Source organism: Macaca nemestrina, chromosome 15 (genome assembly GCF_043159975.1).
Source record: "Macaca nemestrina isolate mMacNem1 chromosome 15, mMacNem.hap1, whole genome shotgun sequence".
In the NCBI taxonomy this organism is placed as follows: domain Eukaryota; kingdom Metazoa; phylum Chordata; class Mammalia; order Primates; family Cercopithecidae; genus Macaca; species Macaca nemestrina.
This window is the reverse complement of record NC_092139.1, coordinates 25801473-25824717: the sequence shown is the minus strand read 5'-3', so window position 1 is coordinate 25824717 and position 23245 is coordinate 25801473. Positions and strand designations below refer to the sequence as shown.

General features: G+C 38.7%; 1 protein-coding gene and 1 pseudogene across 4 annotated transcripts in view; one reads left to right on the top strand and one right to left on the bottom strand.

Annotated features, from left to right (window-relative positions):
• Positions 1-23245, top strand: part of LOC105496344 (DEAH-box helicase 35) — a 91978-nt gene that overhangs the window by 10580 nt on the left and 58153 nt on the right. For all 4 annotated transcript variants that reach the window (XM_071079333.1, XM_071079335.1, XM_071079334.1 and 1 more), the window contains exons 4-7: positions 11790-11867; positions 16886-16990; positions 20143-20204; positions 21046-21115. In XM_071079333.1, coding sequence (XP_070935434.1) covers positions 11790-11867; positions 16886-16990; positions 20143-20204; positions 21046-21115 — 315 coding nt within the window. The remainder of the gene's footprint in view (positions 1-11789; positions 11868-16885; positions 16991-20142; positions 20205-21045; positions 21116-23245) is intronic.
• Positions 5277-6168, bottom strand: LOC105496343 (nucleophosmin pseudogene; annotated as a pseudogene).

Below are 23245 nucleotides of genomic sequence, written 5' to 3'. Positions count from 1 at the left end.
TTCTGACCTCGTGATCCGCCCATCTCAGCCTCCCAAAATGCTGGGATTACAGGCTTGAGCCACCGTGCCCGGCCTCAACTAGATATTTTTAATTAAACTTTTAGGGCTTACAATTTCTTTTTTTTTTTTTTTTTTTTTTTTGAGACGGAGTCTCGCTCTGTCACCCAGGCTGGAGTGCAGTGGCCGGATCTCAGCTCACTGCAAGCTCTGCCTCCTGGGTTTGCGCCATTCTCCTGCCTCAGCCTCCTGAGTAGCTAGGACTACAGGCGCCCGCCACCTCGCCCAGCTATTTTTTTGTATTTTTTAGTAGAGACGGGGTTTCACTGTGTTAGCCAGGATGGTCTCCATCTCCTGACCTCGTGATCCGCCCGTCTCGGCCTCCCAAAGTGCTGGGATTACAGGCTTGAGCCACCGCGCCCGGCCTACAATTTCTTTGATGAGTGCTAAAGTAATAGTTTGTCTTTGATTTATTATAATTCCAAAATAGTAATGGAATAGCTATCCTCTGAAAGTTATAATGGAAACTTATTCAAAGATGTGTAATACAGAGTTTTTATCCTTAAATAGTTATAGTTGAAGAGGTTGGGTAAAATGAATATTGCTATGGTTGTAAATAAAAATTGGTTATTATAGAATTATGCAGTGCAATGAGAAGAACCCTTTCTTACTAGGAAAAATCCTATGTGGTGTGGATAGGAGTAGAAAGAAGGATCAAGAAAGGCCTTGTAAAGGAATTGGCATTTGAATTTGACCTTGAATTATCAGTGGGAGCTGACTGAGAAGATATTCCAAGCCAGTGAATATTGTGGTTAGAGACACTGGGGTGGAGAAGTGTAGGGTGAGTTCAGAGTGTGCCTTAAGAACCTTAACTTGAAGAGTGAAGGCTGACTGAGCTTGAGAGACTTTGCAGGTTCTTCTTTCATTTTTTAATATTAATTTTCTTGAAGTATGAAATATATGTAGAAAAGTACCTATATCATAATTGTACACCTTGGTACATTTCTGCAAGTGGAATACATCTGTGTTACCAGCACCCAGATCAAGAAACAGAACATTACCAAAACCCCGAGAACTCTTCTTCTGTGTCCTGTTCTGATCTCTAACTGCCCTCTCTGCTTACCCCTATAATCATGAACACAAAGGTAGCTCTTATTCTGGCTACTAACCTCATAAATTAGTTTTGCCTATTTTTGGAATTTTATAAAGGAGTAATATAGCTTCTTTTGTCCAACATTATGTGTGAGTCTTCCTTGTTGTTGAATTAGTTGCAGTTTGTTCATTCTCATTGCTGCATAGCAGGGTTCAGCAAGTCACAGCCAGTGGGCCAGATGCAGCCCACTGCCTGTTTTGTAGAGAAATCTTTACTGGCACACAGCCACACCTACTTGTTGATATATTGCTGGTGGCTGCTTTTAGGCTACTACACAGGGTGAACAGTTTTGACAGAGACCCTACGATCCTCAGAACCTAAAAATGTACCATCTGGCCCTTTACAGAAATGTGAAATGTAATGTTAACCCCTGCTAGTTAGTATTCCACTATGTGAGTATTCCATGGTTTGTTTATTTTTCCTATTGTTACTGACATTTGAGTCATTCCCAGTTTTTAGTTATGGATAGTGCTGCTGTGAACATTCATGTGCTTGTCTTTGGTGAACATACATGCACATTCTCCTGCCGAGCTCTACCTAAGAGTAGCATTGCTGGATCCTGTGTTCAACTTTAGTAAATAATGTCTAAGATATTCAAAGTGGTTGTGTCCTTGTAGGGTTTGCAAGCAAGTGAACAACATGATAAGCTGAGCTTTAGATAAATGATTGTATTGAGATATAAGGTGACTTAGAAACTGGAGGAGGCAGGCCATAGAAAGCTATTGCAGTGGTCTGGAGAAGGGTGGTGTAACGGGGTCCTCAACCAAGAGGTGATAGTGGGATAGTCTGATGAGGATAGGGAGGAGAGCAATTTTAGCGTTAGGGTCTCTAGATATTAGAAACTTAGGTTGGTGCTTTTGCACCGATCTAATACATGGATATTTGTGATGACAAAGTGGAAGGTACAAAGGTGCACACTGACTGACCATGACTTGCTGCCTTGGCGAACAGTGCTAATATTAAATGTGATAGGACAGTAAAGATTTTTTTTGAGGGGAAATTAACGTGTTTGCTTTTAAACAGATTTATTTTTTCCTATATTATTGATGGCCTTTGATGACATTATTAGCAGGAAGATTGGAATGGGAATCTGAAGCTTGGTGGAGGTCAGATGTAGAAGGTGTGGACATAGGGATTGAACATCCTGATACATGGAGGAAGGAGATGGAACAGAAATAACTGAGAAGAGGATTAAGGACAAAGTCCTAGGAGCATCAACATTTAGGAGTCAGGAGCAGAAATGAGATAGAATGGCAGCCAGGGAAGTGACAGAGGAACGAGGAGACTGTTAATGGTTAGAGAAGGCAAAGAAAGAGTGAGGTTTTGGAGAGGTGGGTAGGTGGCAGGTGCAGCCAACAGAGCGGCCAGGGAGCAGGAGAACTGGTTCAGTCCTGAGTTGTTCATCTTGGAGACAGCATGTCCAGTGGTAGGGTTTTAGGGTTAAGGGTGTCTAAGGGGAAGATGATAAAAATCCCTTTGCATTTTTGAATATGTTAACGATGTATTCTTGACTGCCTGGTCCAGACTTGTGGTCATGCCAGCATCTGTGTAGGTCTTCTTTTTTGTCTGCTCCCCAACTCCATTCTGAATAATGGGTTTATTAATAGGTTGGGACCCAGATATAGTTATTTTTTTAAAGTTTCTCAATAGACAGCTAGGAAAAGGTAGACAGAGGAGAATGACCTAGTAAAGGACAATTTGAAATGCATACAGCAGAAGAAATGGTGGCCTGGAGGAAAAAGATAACCATATATGCAGATGGAATTGACAGCCAGTAAGTTACTCATTTCTTACAGGAAGAAACAGGAGAAAGGTTAAATTACTGTGTGATTGTCATTTAGAGGATAATATAACAATAATATAACAACTAATAACAGTAGTAAGTGCTGCAAAAAGTGATTTTACACATGTTGATCTGTTTAATCCTCAATGACCCTATGAAGCAAACACCATTATTGTCTTCATTTTATAGGTGAGGACACTGTAGAGAGTAGTGAGGTTATGGAACATAGAACAGAGGTAAAAGGCCACACGATGTTCCAGAATTGTTTGGGAATTAGTCTGTGATGTTATGTAGTCAGCTTAGGATAAACTATGTTCTGGTAACAAAGAACCTGAAAATCTCAGTGGCTTAAAAGCACAAAGGTTTATTTCTTGCTCATACTATGTGGTTGTCTTGGGTTGGCTTTGAGATTCTATCACATCATCATTGGGCCTTAGGCTGATGGTACTGCTCTTATGAGGGACTTGTTGGTCTTGTGGTAGATGGCAGAATCATGAGATAGCTCTTAAAACTTCTGACCGAAAGTGGCCCTTCTGCTCACATTTCATTGGTCAAAGCAAGTTATATGGCCAGGCCTGATAGCAATGGGGTGGCAGCATATATAATCCTCCCATAGGAATGGGTGGCAGGTATTTAGAACAGTGATAAATATATCACAGTGATTTGACCATTTACCCCTGCAAGGTTTAGCTGCCAGGGAACAGAGAGGGCCTGCTGTGTTACTAAGTCCAGGGAAAACTGGTGGGAAGGAGAAAGAGGAGGGATGAGGATCTAGGCTGGGTAATGTGGGCAAACAAAGGTAGTTTTTTTCTTTTCATTTTAAGATTTGAATATTTATTATTTTTGAACATTAATAGGTTCACATGGTTTTAAATTCAAAAGGCACAAAGGGACATAAAAAGATTTCCTTCTGCCCTGTCTTCCTGGTACTCATTTCCTTTGTGCAGTTATAATCAGTATTATCAGTTTCTTGGTAGAAATTTGTTCATGCATTTACAGAGAAGTGAGTGTGTGTGTGTATGCACATATATGCCCTATTTTAAACATGAAACATCTATACATGTTTTACTATGCCTTGTCTTTTTTTTTTTTTTACTTATTCTTTCATTTTTTAAAAAAGCTGTTTTGAATTGACATAATAACTATGCATATTTATGGGATTTAGTGTAATGTTTTGATATGTGTATATGTTATATAATGATCAAATCAGGGTCATTAGCATATCCATCACCTCAAATATTTATCATTTCTTTGTGATGAGAACTTTCAGACTCCTCTTAGCTATTTTGAAGTCTATGGCACATTATTAACTATAGTCACTCTGCTGTGCAGTAGAACACCAGAACTTATTCCTCCTACCTAACTATAACTCTGTGCTTGTTGACCAACCTCTTACTCTCCCTACTCCCTGTCACCCTCTCCCCTCTGCACTGTTCTATTCTCTAGTTTTGTAAGATCAACTTCTTTAGATTCCACATGTAAGTGAGCTCGTGCAATATTTGTCCTTCTGTGCTTGGCTTATTTCACTTAACATCATGTCCTCTAGGTTCATCTGTGTTGTTGCAAATGACAGGATTTCATTCTTTTTTATGGCTGTATAGTATTCTCTTGCGTATATATATCACGTTTTAAAAATCCATTCATCTGTTGATGGACACCTAGGCTGATTCCATATCTCGGCTGTTGTGAGTAGTGATGGGAATGCAGATGTCTGATGTTCTGGTTTCCTTTGCTGGGAATAAATAACCAGTAGTGGGGTTCCTGGATCATATGGTAGTTCTGTTTTTAATTTTTCGAGAAACCTCCATATTGCTGTCCATAGTGGCTGTACTAGTTTACAGTTTCACCAACAGTGTACAGGAGTTCCCTTTTCTCCACATTCTTGCCAACATTTGCTTTCTTTCATCTTTTTGATAGTAGCCATTCTAACTGGGGTGAGGTGGTATCTCATTGTGGTTTTGATTTGCATTTTCCTGATGATTAGTAATGTTGAGGATTATTTTATATATATGAAATAATACACCTGTTGTGCATCTTCTTTTGAGAAATGTCTGTTCAGGTCTTTTGCCCATTTTTTAAAACTTTATTAAAATACTGGGTTTTATTTCACATTTATTTCACATATTTTTGTCTCCCCACAATTTCCATGTCTGACCGCCACTACTATTATGTCCTATCATAACATTCCATACATACCTAAAACCAAGCAAAGGGTGGAGTTCCATCGTTAAAAACAAAACAGGCATTTTGGACAACACAGCCTTGGCAATGGAACCTGCACAACATTTATCAAATACGGAAGGGAAGGTTCTCACTCTGCATTATAAAAAGGACAGCCAGATATCAACTGTTGCAGAAATGAAATAAGATGGAAAATTTTAAACATATTGTTGAAACTATTTGCTTGAAGAGACTTCCTCCACTACCAGAGATCTTGAATAGCCTCCTGGTCAGTCATCCGGAAGCAATTCTTCACATAATTGATGAACTTGGCTCCCACTTTGGGAAGAGAACCACCTTTTTCTATACTTGCTTGCATTTTTGCTTTAGTGTTTTCTACAGAACTTTTGATATTTTAGGACTTTTTTTCCTGTTTTTTGAAGGATTCTTGTCCTTTTGATCTTGGTATTGATGGTATTGAGTCTTTTCCATTCTGATTTGACTTTTGTGCATTTTTTTTGGCTGGAGTATCTTGTGTAGATTTCTTTACTGGCGCTTTTCCTTCAGTTTCCTCATCATCAAAATCATCGTCATCTTCATTAGCAGCAGGTTTTACTTTTTTCTCTGGAAGCTTGCTACCACCTCCAGGGCAGATCGCCTTCCAGATATACTTAAGAATTTCACATCCTCCTCTTCATCTTCTGGCTCTGCATCTTCCTCCACAGCTACTAAGTGCTGTCCACTAATATGCACTGGCTCTGAGCCACACTTCAACTGTAAGACCACCGGTGGTATTATTTCAAAGACGCTAAGGGAAATCATTGGCTGTACAGACATTTTCAAAGTTGCCAGTGTTACTTTAATTGGACTGCCTTCAACATTGTGCCTCTGCTTCAACAATGTGCGATTCATCCTTTGCAGCAGCCCCTGAGCTGACCGTTCTTAAAGATAACTGGTGCTCATTTTCATGAATATCTACCTTAAAGTGATGATCTTTGTTGGCCTTTAGTTCACAACCTAAAAGATAGTTCTGGGGCCTCAGACGGCTCATGTCCATGTCCATCGAATCTTCCATGGCGTGTACTTAGGTGGGAGAGAAGGCAGATAGAGATAAATGACCCCTGCTCCAGAGAATAGCCACGCAGAGTGGAATCACACCCTTTTGCTCATTTTAAATTGGATTTCTAGTTTTTTGCTATTGAATTGTTTGAGCACCTTGTACGTTCTAGATATTAACCCTTTATCAGATCATAGTTTGCATTTATTTTCTCCCATTCTGTAGGTTTTCTCTTCACTCTTTGATTGTTTTCTTTGCTATACAGAAGCTGTTTAGTTTGATGCAATCCCATTTGTCTATTTTTGCTTTTTGTTGCCTGTGTTTTTGAGGTCATGTACAAAAAAATCCTTGCCCAGACCAGTGTCATGAAGTGTTTCCCTTCTCTTTTTTTCTGGTAGTTTCATACTTTTGGGCCTTTCATTTAAGTCTTTTATCCATTTTGATTTGATTTTTATATGTGGTGAGAGTTAGGGAACTGGTTTCATTTTTCTGCATGTGATTATCCAGTTTTCCCAGCACCGTTTAATAAAGAGATTGTCCTTTCTCTAAGATGTGTTCGTGGTGCTTTTGTTGAAAATCACTTGACTTTAAATGTGTGGATTTATTTCTGGATTTTCTGTTCTGTTCCGTTGGTCTGTGTGTCTGTTTTTATGTGAGGACCATGCTGTTCTGTTTATAGCTTCGTAGTGTATTTTGAAGTCAGATAATGCCTTCACACTTTTTTTTTTTCACGTAATGTATTACTGTTTTTTTTTTTTTTCCAGTTCCATAGATGCTAGTATGTGAACATAATTTACCAATCCCCAGTTGATAGACATTTATGTTATTTACAGTTTTGTATTATCACAATGATGCAGTGGAGTTGGTTTGCACATAAATCATTTTGCACACATACAGATATTTTTATAGAATAAATAAAATACTTATGGGGGTTGCTGGCTCAAAACACACATGCATTTGAATTGAATTATTTTAAGGAATTGCATTTTATTATAAACACTTTTTAAAAATAGGAAATACATTTACATGGTACAAAATTCACAAAGAACAAAGGAATAAATGGTGAAAAGTGAATCTCCTAAGCTTTGCCGTTGAAAATGACTAGATCATTATGATAGATTGTATTATTGGTCCAAATATCTGCTACATCTCCTATGGAGTATTCCCTTTTCTCCTATCCACTCAGTTCCCCGTCCCTGAGACAGTCACTGTTTTCAACTTATTGTGAAGCTAAATTTGGGCTATGGCCTAGGAAAATTGGAATGACTGAGGAACTAAAGGTTACAGCAAGGATACGGAGCAGGTTTTTCTGTTTTGTTAGATTTATATAGTACCTTTCCTTGGGAAAAAAACAACATGCAAAAGCACCAAATACTTAATAATTTTGAAATTCTACAAACTATAGGTAGAACCTAGATGATATATATGTATTTTTTACTAGAGTTCTGTAAAAAAGGAAAAAAAAAAAGAGCTATGAATACAAGCTCTTCTTAAGTACAGTTTTTATTAGTACTGTTATTGGCGGAGTTCTTCCTAATTCTGTCCTTTAGCCAGAAGCCCAGATTGGGTGATCCTTAAAAAGTGGAGAACTCAGATGGATTTCAGCTATGTTTTAGTGATCTCCCTCGGTGACAGGCCGCTGCCTCTTGACGTCAGCGCAACACCTGCTTTTTCAGTAGCTTTACATTTCCACGTCTCAGCAATCATAAGCAGGCCGTAGAAGTCTGAATCACAGATTCAGTCTTCTAGTATTGAGGTGACTAGCTTTATGGACAGGTTTGTTTTTATGGAAATTATTTTTCTTTCACTTAACACTACTGCTAAGAGATTGGCTATGTGTGTTTGAAGTTGGATAATATGTTTTGTTCTGTTTATGTGTCATGACTGGTTTGCTGAGCTTGAAGTTCAGGACACAGATTTTTATTTGTTTCCTTGAACAAATTATGTGGCCTCTTTGTTTCCTCATCTGTGTATTGTTGATGATGACGTTACCTTCCTTATAGGTTTTGTTTTGAGGATTAAATGGGGTAATGCATGTAAGGCACTCAGCACAGTTCCTGGCACTTAGTAAGGTGCTCATTGACTCTTAGGTATTATTCTTATAGTTCTGTTTTTGTATTTGTGTTGATTGGGGTGGTTGGTAGTATTTTGTGTGGGTATTTAATACAAGATAAACTTTATAGTTTTTGTAGCAAAAACCCTGCATTATCTACAACGCTTTTTTTCTTACAGTCATTTTCTAAACTTTATTTTTAACTGCTTTTAAACTAATAGAAAAGTTGCAAAAAACAATACAGAATTCCCTTATACTCTTTACTTCGCTGCTAGTACAGAGATCGAAAGCAGGACATTAACACTGGTACAATAATAGTAACTGGACTATAGATCTTATTTAAATCTCATCAGTTTTCCTACTAAGGTTCTTTTTTAGTTCTAGGATCCTACATTGCTTTTAGTTGTTATTTCTCCCTAATCTTTTCCAGGTTGTGTGAATTCCTCAGTATGTCTTCATCTTTCATGAACTTGACACTTTAAAATAATGGGACTTACTTTGTAGAATGTTCCTCAATTTGGGTTTATGTCATGTTTTCTCATGATTAGAAGGAGCTTATGTGTTTTTGGCAAGAATACTACAGAAATGATATTGTATCCTTAGTGCATCATTTCAGGGGTTCATAATGTTGGTATGTTTTGTCTCTGGTAATAGCAACTTTGGTCACTTGGTTAAGGTTCCAACTTTTGCCTATGAAGCTACTGTCTTTCCCTTTTTAGTTGATATGTATCTTGGGGGACATATTTTCACACTGCAAATATTCTGCTTTTCTTCAAACTCTCACCTACTAAGTTTAGCATCCACCTCGGTGGATCTTGTCTGCAGCAATGATGATTTTCTTTTCTCCTCTTTCCCTCTATCTTTATTAAGTGTAATTTTCTGTAAGGAAGAACTGTGCTTTCTTCCTCATTTATTTGTTAGATTATTTGCGTATATCTATATGGATTCATAGATACTTATTTTTTTCTATGTGTTAAAGCCCAATTCTGTCATTATTTATCGTGTTGCTCAAATTGTTTCATCTTTGAACATTAGGAGCTCCTTCATTTTGGCTCATGTTTTCTTTCTAAAAGCTTTCATTTTTTTGACCACTTCCTTACTTTCTAGTACTACAAGATGTTTCAGGCTTGTCTTGTATTTTTCCTACACAAGCCCTGGTTCCTTTTATTGGAGAATGATGTTTAGAAATCATGATCTGGGATCGGGCGTGGTGGCTTATGCCTGTAATCCCAGCACTTTGGGAGGACAAGGTGGGTAGATCACCTGAGGTCAGGAGTTCGAGACCAGCCTGCCTAACATGGCAAAACCCCGTCTCTACTAAAAATACAAAAAATTAGCCGGGCATGGTGGTGCATACCTGTAATCCCAGCTACTAGGGAGGCTGAGGCAGGAGAATCACTTAAATCCAGGAGACGGAGGTTGCAGTGAGCTGAGATCATGCCATTGTACTCCAGCTTGGGCAACAGAGCGAGACTCCATCTCAAAAAAACAAAAAAAAAAACAAAACCAAAAAACAAACAAAAACACCGGGCACAGTGGCTCACTCCTGTAATCCCAGCACTTTGGGAGGCCGAATCGGGTAGATCACAAGGTCAGGAGATCGAGACCATCCTGGCTAATATGGTGAAACCCCATCTCTACTAAAAATACAAAAAATTACCCAGGCGTGGTGGCAGGCGCCTGTAGTCCCAGCTACTTGGGAGGCTGAGGCAGGAGAAATGACATGAACCCGGGAGGTGGAGCTTGCAGTAAGCCGAGATCGCTCCACTGCACTCCAGCCTGGGCGACAGAGTGAGACTCTGTCTCAAAAAAAAAAAAAAAAAAAGATCATAATCTGGATGCTAGAGTGCTCATTGCTACTGAGATGTCATTGCTGAGTCTCAGTGAGCAGACTTAGGAAATATATGTATGAATATTAAGCAATACATTGTAAAAAATCTAGCTATCTGTATCTGTCTATCCATCTATATCTTAAACACCATGAGTTTATGCAGATGCTTCTGATTCCAGTCTAATACTATAGGGCTCCTTTGAGCCTTTATTTATAACTTCTCTGCAACAATGAGAAGCTTAGTCCTTATTATCTACAGTATATTTATGGATTCATTAAAATAGTTTCAGAATTGCTAACTCATAACCTTGTTTGGATATTTACTAACTATATTACAGCGTTTATGTCCAGTTCTGTCTTTAGCCTTACAACATCCAGTCAAGATATATTTTTCCATCATTACCTAGGTTTGTTCTTTTCTTCTCCACCCCCTGCAGTGTGGTTATGTTATTCATTTGTAGTATAGAAAGGGTCATCTGTTAGTGTTTGTATTTCCTTTAGGTTTCCCTCCACATCCTGGTTGGTTTTATTTGTCTTTTGGGTATTTAAAAAAGTATGGGAAACAGCATGGCTATGGTTCTGAGAGTCAGAGCTACATAAAAAGATCTACTGAGAGCATTGACATGCCCTCTTTATCCCTGTTACCTTGCCTCCATTTCCCCTTCTTTCTACGACTTTCCCACCCATTCCCTGTAGAAAACCATTTTCTTAGTATCTATATTATCCTTCCTTTATTTCTTTTGAACACATGAGCAGATAGATGCAATAACTTTTAGAATCTTTTTTCTAGTGTTGAAGTAATATATGTTCATTGTAAAACAATTAGATGTTAGAAAAGCATGTAACTGATAACCACTGTTATCCATATTGGATTTTAAGTGCATATAATCAAATAAATACATAGATATTAAATAAGTACATAACTCAGATAAATACACTTAAGCAAATTGTTTTTAAAAAAAATTTTTACTTTTATTTATTTATTTATTTTTGAGACAGAATCTTTTTCTGTCACCCAGGCTGGAGTGGAGTGGCACAATCTTGGCTCACTGCAGCCTCCACCTCCCAGGTTCAAGTGATTCTCCTGCTTCAGCCTTCTGAGTAGCTGGGATTACAGGCACGTGCCACCACACCCACCTACATTTTTATATTTTTGGTAGAGACTGGGTTTCACTATGTTGGCCAGGCTGGTCTTGGACTCCTGACTTCAAGTGATCTGCCTGCCTCGGCCTCCCAAAGTGCTGGGATTACAGGTATGAGTTACCGTTCCTGGTCAATCAAATTTTATATATGTGTACTAATATAATCTAATGGTATATAGTCATATATATAAAATCCAGTTGTTGTATTTAATATGACTGAAATGTGTTGTATGGTTGATATTTATATTGAGCCATCTCTATATGTGCTTAAAAATTCTTTGTTCTACAGATTTAGCACTGTTTTGAGTGACCTATGGATAATTTTTTGTTCCTTGAGGCATCTGTAGAACATGGTGATTTTCCAGGACTGGGGTGTCAGAATGCTGGAATTGTGCCTTAGTTCTTCTGTTGATCAGCTTTGATGTGAACTTAATTACCTAACGTTACCAAGACTCAGATTCTCCATCTGTAAAATAATTCCCAAAGTTCTGCTGGGACAATAACTGTGCTTTTTCCTTTCTTAGTGACTTTAACACAGTATGGGAGCATCTTGGGGGAGATTGTTCTGGAAAAGTGGTGTCATATGTATACTTATATGTGATTTTGTTTGTAGTACCTTGCAGAAGCCGGTTGGACAGCCGAAGGAAGAGTGGTAGGAGTGACCCAGCCTCGGAGAGTGGCTGCTGTTACAGTGAGTTTCTTTTTGTATTGGAAAGATTCTATCTGTGTTGTCTACATTTGTGATTTGTTTACATTTCCTAAAGGCTTTAAATGAATTGAAGTTGCTCCTTAAGAATGTAGGTCTTCAGTTTTTGTGTTTTTTTATTATTTTTATTTTTTTCCTGAGACAGAGTCTCACTCTGACACCCAGGCTGGAGTGCAATGGAGGGATCTCAACTCACTGCAACCTTTGCCTCCCGGGTTCAAGCAATTCTCCTGCCTCAGCCTCCCGAGTAGCTGGGATTACAGGCATGTGCCACCACGCCCGGCTAATTTTTTTTGTATTTTTAGTAGAGATGGGGTTTCACCATGTTGGCCAAGCTGGTCTCAAACTCCTGACCTTGTGATCTGCCCGCCTTGGCCTCCCAAAGTGCTTTGATTACAGACATGAGCCACCGTGCCTGGCCAGGTCTTCAGTTTTAAAAGAATTATGATTTGAATATTTTTGTTAAATTGATCCTGCACATTGTGAACATTGTAAGTAATAAAGTGCTGAGGAAATAAAAAAACAAAATATTTTTTAAGCCCCACATTTCACCATCCAACATAAACAATGTGAACATTTGTGAACATCATTCCAAGCTTCTCTTAAAGGTGAAGATGAATGGTTGACTGGCTGGATAGAAATAATTTTATAAAAATGAGATCATATTTAATATTTATTTTTTATTGAATTTAACAAAATAGGAAACTTTAGTGAAATAGGAGTAGCAACTGTACTTTGGATAAATATTCACCACAAGATACTTTATTAAAGCTTGAAAAGTAAGAAGAAAGAGTACAAAAAACCTCAGGATGTTACCTATATTTCAAATTATACCTTATAGTTTCCTGTTATGAAAGAAGAGGAAATTAGCATGTATTCTTCTTTCCACCTTTGCTTTCTCCATTTGTTGTAGATACAGTCCTGTCATTTTCATTTCAATATTTATAACGTACATGTTCTTAATCATAATTCTCACAGGTGTTTAACCTTAATTCTAGTTTAAATGGATTCAGTACTCATCATTAGTTATTTTCCATGGTTTTGCCAACCTTTAATTGCTTGTTTTGCTTTTATTTCTTGTATTGGCTGAATTTTATCGTTCAGCTTTTTTTTTTTTTTTTTAAATATGCTTGAGAATGTTCAGTTGTGGTTTTTGTTGATATAAAATTCTTGACTCACACTGTCCCTGCGAACTGTGCAGACTTTGCTCACTGCCTTTTGGCAATTGAGGATCACTGTGTAGAAGTCGGAGCCACCATAAGTTTTTCGTTGATAGTATGTTTAAATTCTTTTGTCGTTTTTGAATTAGCTCTGAGAGATTGGGTGTGGTGGCTAATGCCTGTATTCCCAGCACATTGGGAGGCTGAGGCAAGAGGTTTGCTTGAGCCTCGGAGTTTGAGAACAGCCTGGGCAACATAGCAAGACCCTGTCTCTACAAAACAATTTTTTAAAAAATTAGCTGGGCATGCTGGCACCTGCCTGTGGTCCCAGCTACTTGGGAGGCTGAGGCAGGAGGATCACTTGAGCCCAGGAGTTTTAAGGCTGCAGTGAGTTGTACTCCAACCTTTACCCTATCTCCAAAAAAAAAAAAAAAGCTTAAGGAAGTACGGCCTTTAGTTTGCAGTCTTTACCTGGACAAGAAATTAATTCTATTTCCCCAAGTTATTTTTGTTCTTACTGAGTTTTAATTATTGTGTCGTCATTTTGCCCAAAGTTCATTTTCTAATAGTGTTCAATTAAGAAGTTATACAGTTTTACAAGTTGTGTGTGTGTGTTGTGTTTTTGTATGAAAATGGTGGTAACAGTTTGGAAACTAAGTTGAAATGCTGGAGTTAATCTTTTTTGTCACTAAAAGATGACTCAGTTGCCTAAAAATTAGAGCAATTTTTCCTGTTTGTGGTTTGGAATCCCAGCTCTTAATCAGTTTGCATTTCAGTTCCAAATTTGTAGCCGTGGATAACTTCCATGAAACCATAGCTTTCTCTTGAAAGAGCAAAGAGCATGTAATGTTAATAGAGCTGTCAAGTTTGAGATGCTACATCTCAGAAAGTGCTTTATGTGCAGACTAAAATCTGCAAACAATCTCAGAGCCTAAAAACAGATTGCATAAGCTGTTGCTTGATCTCTGTGAGAGGCAATTAGTAATGAGGATGCTTGTTGAACTCATGTGGCCTGGGTTTGACTTCAAGACCAGGTCCTCCCTGACCCATGATTCAGAATAAGCTCTAACACCTGTCTTATTTCAGTTTCCTCAGTTGTAAATACAATAGTGTCTTGTCTGCCTCATGGGCTGTGTGTATATTTAATGAGATACAAATTTGTGAAAGCTTAGAGCACAGTACTTGCCAGTAGTAGGTGCTCAGTGATTTTTTTTTTTTTTTTTTTTTTTTTTTTTTGTGGTCTTTTTACCTCCCTTTCCTTTTGGTCTGTCAGAAAGATAGTATTTGTCCAGTCTAGTTGATGAGGTTATTGGGAGCAGAACTAAAGTGATAGAGAGGAAAATCTATTAAAAAACCAATAGAATATAACCTTGTGTGATTATAAATAATAAAAATTTAAAAATAGAGTTTGAAAATAAAAATACTTTTTATAGCAGATGTATTCAAATAGTGAAGGAGTAAGAATAAACAGGTTTGGCTTTTACCTTATAGACCCATAAAATGATTATATTTTTACAGAGATTCGTTAATTTATGCTCATTTTTTAAAATTTAACTTTTTTTGTGGGTACATTGTAGGTGTATATATTTATGTATGCTCCTTCTTATAAGCCTGTTTTCTCCATCAGTTCCTAGTATCTCTATGCATACATTCTCTACCTGTACCATATTCTGAGATTTATAATATAATGACATGTAGGGCTGAAATTGGAACAATAACAAGAACAAGTCTGTCCTGGTGAAATGCTGGTCATTGGGAAATACAACCAACCAGAGGTAGAGCAGTGTGGGATAACTTTCTGGTTTCATCAGATGTTTTGAAAGCCTACATGGTATAGACCAGCTGCTGGATGATTGATTTGGTTTTGGCCTCCCCAGTCTGTAATTTCGAGTCACCAGGCAGAGCTGCTTCTGATCCTCATCTGTTCTTCAGTGTCTTAAACACTGATGGGCAGGAAACGCCTGGGTGTGCCTGGCTCAGAAGCTGAGTGCAGAGAACCTCTGCCTTCCTGAAGCTGGGGCTGCTGGGGTGGAAAGGCTGGAGCAGTAAGCTGTGCCTCAGGACACCTCCTGTGCCAGCCATGTTCTAAAGTCAGCACCTGGGAACTGCGTGGGTGCTGGGGAGGTTGTCTCACCTGTGAAAGAGGGAGCTGAACTCCTTCCTTCTGTGGGGATTGGTGTGCTGGGTCCCTGGGAAACCTATTAATATTGCTTCCCTTTGGTTCTTTTCATTTAGGTAGTTTATGTGGTGGTGAATACTAAACTTTCTTTTCTTTCTTTTTTTTTTTTTTCCCCAACACAGCCTCTCTTTGTCACCCAGGCTGGAGTGCAGTGGGGTGATCTCAGCTCGTTGCAACCTCCACCTCCTGGGTTCAGGCGTCTCCTGCCTCAGCCTCCTGCGAGTAGCTGGGATTACAGGTGCATGCCACCATGCCCAACTAACTTTTTGTATTTTTGGTAGAGATGGGGTTTCACCATGTTGGCTAGGCTGGTCTTGAACTCCTGACCTCAGGTGATTTGCCTGCCTCGACCTCCCAAATTGCTGGGATTATAGGTGTGAACCACTGTATCCGGTCCTATTTTCTTTTAAATTAAACTAAATGATATTCATTATTGCTTTTCTACTTTTATGCTTATTCATTCTTTTAAATATTTTCTATTAATAAGTTAACTTTTGAATAACCTTCTTGGGGGGAATGCAGAGATCTTGCTGTTGGATTCATTTTTCTCTTTCCTGCATTCACTTTTTATTTGTTATGTTTTGATGGGTGAAATTGTGTCTATAGTTTATGGTCTTCATAATGTATTACATATTTTGTCTTTCACTTTATTATGCTACCTTGGATTTTTTGTTAATCTTCTCATCCACTCATCTGCCCTCTTTATTTTAAACCCGAGTTCTAGTCTGTATTTCCCCTCTCAATGGCCTTGGCAGCTGGAACACAGTTGTGAGCTGTTGAAACTTACCTTTTTGCCTTCAATGAGAAAATGAAACTGACCTGGCATTGAATATGGTAATTCCTGTTCTGTCCTCATGGTCCAGGGGGATGGGTTTTCTTTTCGAGCGTGGAGATGAAACGCTGTCCCTGGTCGGTGTGCCCTTTCTTTAGGAACAGGGTGAATCTTGTCGTTTCTTTTACTTTCCTTTTTGCTTTGGCCACCAAATTTAGAGCTGAATTTGTGGCTCAACTTGAATAACTTTGGCATATCTATGTTTAACATTTTCTCATTGGCTTTGATCTTTTGAATTTTTTTCTGTCATTTTTTGGATCTTGATCTATAATATTTTTATGTGATTTTGTTTTTCATTGTGTATGTTCTTGTAAGTTGCCCCAAGACCTTTATAGAATGAAGTGAGATATATAAGTTAATAATTGACTGGGCATGGTGGCTCACACCTGTAATCCCAGCACTTTGAGAGACTGAGGTGGGCAAATTGCTTGAGGTCAGGAGTTCGAGATCAGCCTGGCCAACATGGCGAAACCCTGTCTCCACTAAAAATACAAAAATTAGCTGGGCCTGGTGGCGCTTACCTGTAATCCCAGCTACTTAGGAGGTTGAGGCAGGAGGATTGCTTGAACCTGGAAGGTAGAGGTTGCAGTGAGCCGAGATTGTGCCATTGCACTCCAGCATGGGTGACAGAGTAAGACTCCGTCTCAATAATAATAATAATAATAATAATAATTGTAAAAGTTATTATGCTTGTTCTCTAATAACTTGTCTTTCATTTTTCATTGTGTTCACATACTATTTAAAATATAAATGACCTTTAGATTTTCCATAGTATGTGCTCTGTGCAGTAATTTCTATGTCTCTATTTTCAGCATGATCTTTCTTCCCAAAGGTTGCAGGGAGAGTAGCTGAAGAAAGGGGTGCAGTGCTGGGCCACGAGGTGGGCTACTGCATCCGCTTTGATGACTGCACTGACCAGCTGGCCACGAGAATTAAGGTAAAGTGCTCAAGCTGCTTTTCCTAGTGGAAATAAGGAAGAAGACTATTTTGGGAGAATTAAAAACATGTAGCCCTTGCTGCTATACAGGACATTGATACCATGGCAGAAAGTGAAGAAAATTATCCTGACATTCAGAGACTTTAGTCAGCTGGGAGACAGAGAGCTGTTTCTTTCTTTTTTTTTTTTGAGACGGAGTCTTGCTCTGTCACTTAGGCTGGAGTGCAGTGGCACGATCTCAGCTCACTGCAAGCTCCGCCTCCTGGGTTCATACCATTCTCCTGCCTCAGCCTCCCAAGTAGCTGGGACTACAGGCAACCGCCACCATGCCCGGCTAATTTTTTTTTTCTATTTTTAGTAGAGACGGGGTTTCACCGTGTTAGCCAGGATGGTCTCGATCTCCTGACCTCGCGATCCGCCCACCTTGGCCTCCCAAAGTGCTGGGATTACAGGTGTGAGCCACCGCACCCAGCGACACAGGGCTCTTTCAAAGAGTCCTGCAGTCTTAGCCCAGAAAGGAGATTGGAAGTAAGGTTTAGTCCTTGGTTCCAAAGATGAAGAGGTTAAGGGCTTGGAAGGTTGAATGACTTGCCTGATATTATATGCTAATCAGTGATAGGACCAAGACTCAAAGCTGTCTTTTCTTATGTGTATTTTACTGTATTTTCACTGACTCAAATAGCTATCGAAATACAGAAATAAGCCTGTAAAAGACTTGAAAATAGAGACCAAGTAGTATAAGTTGATGAAGTGTAGAATTCATGAATGTTGTTTCACTAATTAGTAATTTTCCATTTACATGTGAAAGTGGATTTCGTATGTGTGTTCTTTGGCCTCCTTGCTAATATTAAAGTAATTAGTATCAATAGTAATCAGTGTATAATCAACTCAACAGGGTGTCTGCCTACTACCTACCACTGTGCTAGAATCAAAGTCTAATCAGTCAGTGCAGTAAAACAGTGAATGAAAATAATCTGAGAAAATGAAAATTGGTTATTAGAATCTCAGTTACCTCTTAATTTGCAACAGAGGAAAAATTGAAAATCAGATAAACTGAATGACCAATGTAGCGATTTATAAAAATATGGACCTTACTTTCCGGATTACTATATTTTGTTGCATTCATTTTGCTAGGTGAAGGGAATATTTTTCTGTACCATCAAATATATTTGAACGAGCTAATTTTCGGTGGTTTGCATAACCATAAAAACCTTTGAGCCATCCATAAAAACCTTTTGTATTCCATTTGGTCACAATTTCAAGGTGCTCAGTTCTTTTTTTTTTTTTTTTTTTTTTTTTTGAGACGGAGTCTCGCTCTGTCGCCCAGGCTGGAGTGCAGTGGCGCGATCTTGGCTCACTGCAAGCTCTGCCTCCCGGGTTCACGCCATTCTCCTGCCTCAGCCTCCCGAGTAGCTGGGACTACAGGCGCCCACAACCGCGCCCGGCTAATTTTTTGTATTTTTAGTAGAGACGGGGTTTCACCGTGGTCTCGATCTCCTGACCTTGTGATCCGCCCGCCTCGGCCTCCCAAAGTGCTGGGATTACAGGCTTGAGCCACCACGCCCGGCCGGTGCTCAGTTCTTGACTGGTGATTTGTCATTGGTGGCAAGTTCTCACTTTCGCTCTTACATATGTATGTGGTACCAGGTCCAAGAAAAACATGATGGTAATGCATCCTGCTCTTAAAACAAAAAAAGCAAAAAACACTAAGATACAGCATGCAAGGGAGATGGTTTAACCTGAAAACAAATTCAGTACGTTAAGAAGGCTGTTACAGGCCGGGCGCGGTGGCTCAAGCCTGTAATCCCAGCACTTTGGGAGGCCGAGACGGGCGGATCACGAGGTCAGGAGATCGAGACCATCCTGGCTAACACGGTGAAACCCCGTCTCTATTAAGAAATACAAAAAACTAGCCGGGCGAGGTGGCGGGCGCCTGTAGTCCCAGCTACTCGGGAGGCTGAGGCCGGAGAATGGCGTAAACCCGGGAGGCGGAGCTTGCAGTGAGCTGAGATCCGGCCACTGCACTCCAGCCTGGGTGACAGAGCGAGACTCCGTCTCAAAAAAAAAAAAAAAAAAAAAAAAGAAGGCTGTTACTGTATGTTTCTGAAGCATTATAGATTCATTAATCTTAAATAATATTAGCTGACTTTTCTTGAGCACTACTCTGTCCTAGATCCTATGCTAAATGCTTTACATGTACAGTCAGTCCTCCGCATCCTGTGGGTTCTGTGTCTGTGGATTCAACCAACCTTGAATTACTAATATTAAAAAATAAAAATAAAAAATAATGTAAATTTTTAAAAATATAGTATAACAACTATTTTCACAACATTTACATTGTTTTAAGCATTCTAAATAATCTAGAGATGATTTAAAGTATATGGGAAGGTATGCATAGGTTACATGCAAATACTATGCCATTGTATATAATGGACTTGAGCATTTGCAGATTTTGGTGTGGGCTGAGGGGGGCGGTTTCTAGAACCAACCCCCAAGGATACCCAGGAACTACTATACTATCTTATTTATTTTTCACATTAACTTGGTGAGGTAAATACTTTGATTACCTCATTTTACAAATGAGCAATCAGGGACAGAGAAGATGAGTAACTTGCCCAAGGTTCACACAGCTTAGTAAGAGGTAGAGCCAGGATCTGAACTCCCAGCAGTCTGACACCATAGCCCATGTGCTTAACCATGATCCTGTCTAGATTCTGTGAAATAATATTAGTTGAAGTTTAAGTTAATAACATCAAGAACTGCAATCTGTAGTCTTTGGGACATTTGAAGGCAATTTATCTTAGACTTAGGGTGTTTCTTTGGGCAGATACCAATTGGTCTTCACTGCCTCTTTATCGGTAGTACTAGTGGTGCAAGCCCAGAGGAAATGGGGCTTAGCTGATGTTTCCATAATAAATGCAAGTGAAATTCTGCTCAAAGATTTGCAACTCCAGCCGAGGACCCTATGTTTAAAGCCTTTTGTGAACAATTACATTGCTTGATAATGAAAATATGGAGGCATTTTCTCACAGTCCTTTGTGGGAATTTACTTGTACACATCCTGGCAAAGAGATTGCACTTGAACTTAAAAAATAGCATTAATATTTAGTGTAAGTGAATTATTTCTAAAGCTTTGTGTTTTTATTTTTTAGTTTCTTACTGATGGAATGCTGGTCAGGGAAATGATGGTTGATCCGTTGTTAACAAAATATAGGTAAATGTGTTTTTCTTATGATAGCTTTCCTAGTTTCCAAAGTCCCCAGGGAGATGGAGAAGCAGGTGTGTTAGTAGCTGGGATTCATGTCTGTTTTAAGCTTCCCCAAAGCTTTTCTCTTGACCTTGGCTGTTGGGACCCTTGGTGTTTTTCTCAGAATTTAAATAGTATGGCCCTTTACAGACAGTAAAAAATGGGCACATTAAAATTCCTGTCATTACTTAGTCTGGTAACTTGTCCTTTTTATTTTGCCTTGTCACACTCCAGTATTGATGGTGACTGCAGAGAACTAACTGGCCCATGTTAAATGTAATTTACAGAGTCCAAATAATTTTTTATCACTTTCCCCCTCCTAGTATATCTGTCTGTCACTCATAGCATTAAAGCTGTCCCACCCAGGCTCTGGTATTCTCGAGGAGGGTGTCACATTTGACCCCCTGTTCCACGTATGTCACAACTGTAGTCAGCTACCTCTTTGACTGTTGTTATAGCTTAACAGTCTTCAGGTGGTTGGGCTTTGTTCTGATTTTTATGTGTTCTGTGGGGTTATAGGTTATGTTTTCATTTAAAATCAGATATTAAATTCAGTTGGAATTCAGTGTGAATGGTAAAATGCTTAAAGATAACAATAGTACACTTTTTAAAATTCAGATATGTTATTGTCACCGTTTTTATTAACCTAAGAATTGCCTCTTTGTCAAAGAAGAGTAGCTTAGGTTTACTTTTGATGCAGAGTGATTGTATGAGGACTAAATACCCAGAGGCTGGCTCTTTGATGGTCTAGATGAGATGATGTGTGGTTTTTTTAGAGGCTCACTGAGAGCTTCTCTTTCATTCTTAGTGTCATCATGCTGGATGAAGCCCACGAGAGGACCTTGTACACTGATATTGCCATTGGCTTGCTAAAAAAGGTATGACTTTACTGCTAGCTTTTTATTGTGTGTGTTTATTTTATTGCCCCATTACAAAAACAGTTGTAGCAACTTGGAAAATAAAACAAAATACCAAGGAAGAAAATTAAAATCATCCATAATCCTACCCATTCAGAGAATATCAGCAGTAAAATGTTGGTATGTTTTCTTCTCTTTTCTGTATGTGTATGTGTGTGTGTGTACTTGGATCTGTTTTGGCATACTAGGGATTGATTGAATTGTATATACTAATTTGTATCTTTCATATTTCCCTTAACATTACATTAGGATCATTTTTCTGTGTCATTTAAATATTCTCTGAAGATACTATTTTTAATGGTTATTTAATCACATCTCTGTCATAAAGTATTTAACTTCCCCTACTGTTAGCAATTTATATAGCTTGCAGATTTTAAATATTATAAATACTGTTGCAGCGAGCACCCTTGTAATTAAATCTGCTACATTTCTGTTTCTTTCTTTATTATTAAGGTTTCAAACATATCCCAAAGAGGTGTATAATGACCCCCATGTACCCATCATCTGGCTTCAACAATTACAACTCACAGCCAATTTTGTTTCAATCTTACCTCCACTCTCTCCTCCCTTCCCATATTTTCTGATTGTTTTCTTTGGACAGATTCCCAATTAGAGTCTAGAAAGAAGTGGTAGAACAGGGTGATTAAAAGCATAGGCATTGAGTCAGACTACCTGGGTTCAAATTCTGACTTTGCTGAGTTTACTCATCTCTAAAATGGGATAATAGGAGTCTCTATATCTGTGCTGGTGTACTTTCCTCTATGGTAGCCACTAGCCACCTGTGGCTATTGAGATAAAAGTTAATTAAAATAGAAGAAAGTAAAAAAATTCAGGTTCTCAGTCACATTGGCTATTTTTCTTTTCTTTTTTTTTTGAGACGGAGTTTTTCTCTTGTTGCCTAGGCTAGAGTACAGTGGCGTGATCTTGGCTCACTGCAACCTCCACCTCTCAGGTTCAAGCGATTCTCCTGCCTCAGCCTTCCCGAATAGCTGAGATTACAGGCATGTGCCACCATGCCCTGCTAATTTTGTATTTTTAGTAGAGGTGGGGTTTGGTTCCTCCACGTTGGTCAGGCTGGTCTCGAACTCCGCCTGCCTCGGCCTCTCAAAGTCTTGGGTTTACAGGCGTGAGCCACTGTGCCCGGCCACTTTGGCTATTTTTCAAGGGCTCTATAGCCACAGGTGGCTAGTGGCTTATGCATCAGACAGTACAAATAAAGTTTTCGTCATTGCAGAGAGTTATGTTAGACATAGGTGCTGTATATTGTGATTTGTTTTGAAGCTTAAGTAAGATAGCAAAAAACTTCTAGGTTAGTGCCTGGCATAGGGTCACAGCTAGACTGTGATGTTCTTTTGTGCAAATTAGAAAAAGATGTCCCCTCTGGGAGGATGTCTAGAGCTAGGTAGGAGGCAAGTGGGCTGGATTGCTGATGCCCCTAGCCCTCTCAGCCAGGCATCTTTGCACAGTGGGTGTACTGTGTACCTGTATGCAGGGCCTCTGGGCTAGCACATAAGTTAGTCTGTATTAGTTGTTATTATTACTACTTTCATTATTATTTTATTCCATTGCCAAAGATTTAGATTTTTTGATACTTTGAGGGAATTATTGTACCATGTTATTACCTTTTTCAGGAACAGTATAATAAGAGGGCCGATTTCACTGAATTTTTGCCAACACTGAGTGTTAGCCTTAAAAAAATAAATGCTTGCCAATGGGATAGATGGGGAAAAATATCTCATTGTTATTATATATCTTAGCTGTATCTCATTTGATCACTTCTCTAATGCCTGTTGATTTTGTGTTTCTTTGAGTAACTTAATATCTTTTATCTCTTTTTTTTTTTTTGCCATATTTCTGTCTTGGTGTTATCATTTATTGTTTGTTTGCTTTTAATATACTTTTTCATACATAGATTCAAACTATCTTGAGACCTGGGTTTCAGGAAAAAATGGTTTTATTCGCAGTAAATTCAGATTTGGATCTTAAAGCTTCTTTATAGTTTTTATAATTTAAAAAATTTACTTTGGAAAATTCCATACATTTACAAATTAGAAATAATAGTGTAATGACCCCCCTGCTTTACCTTTGACA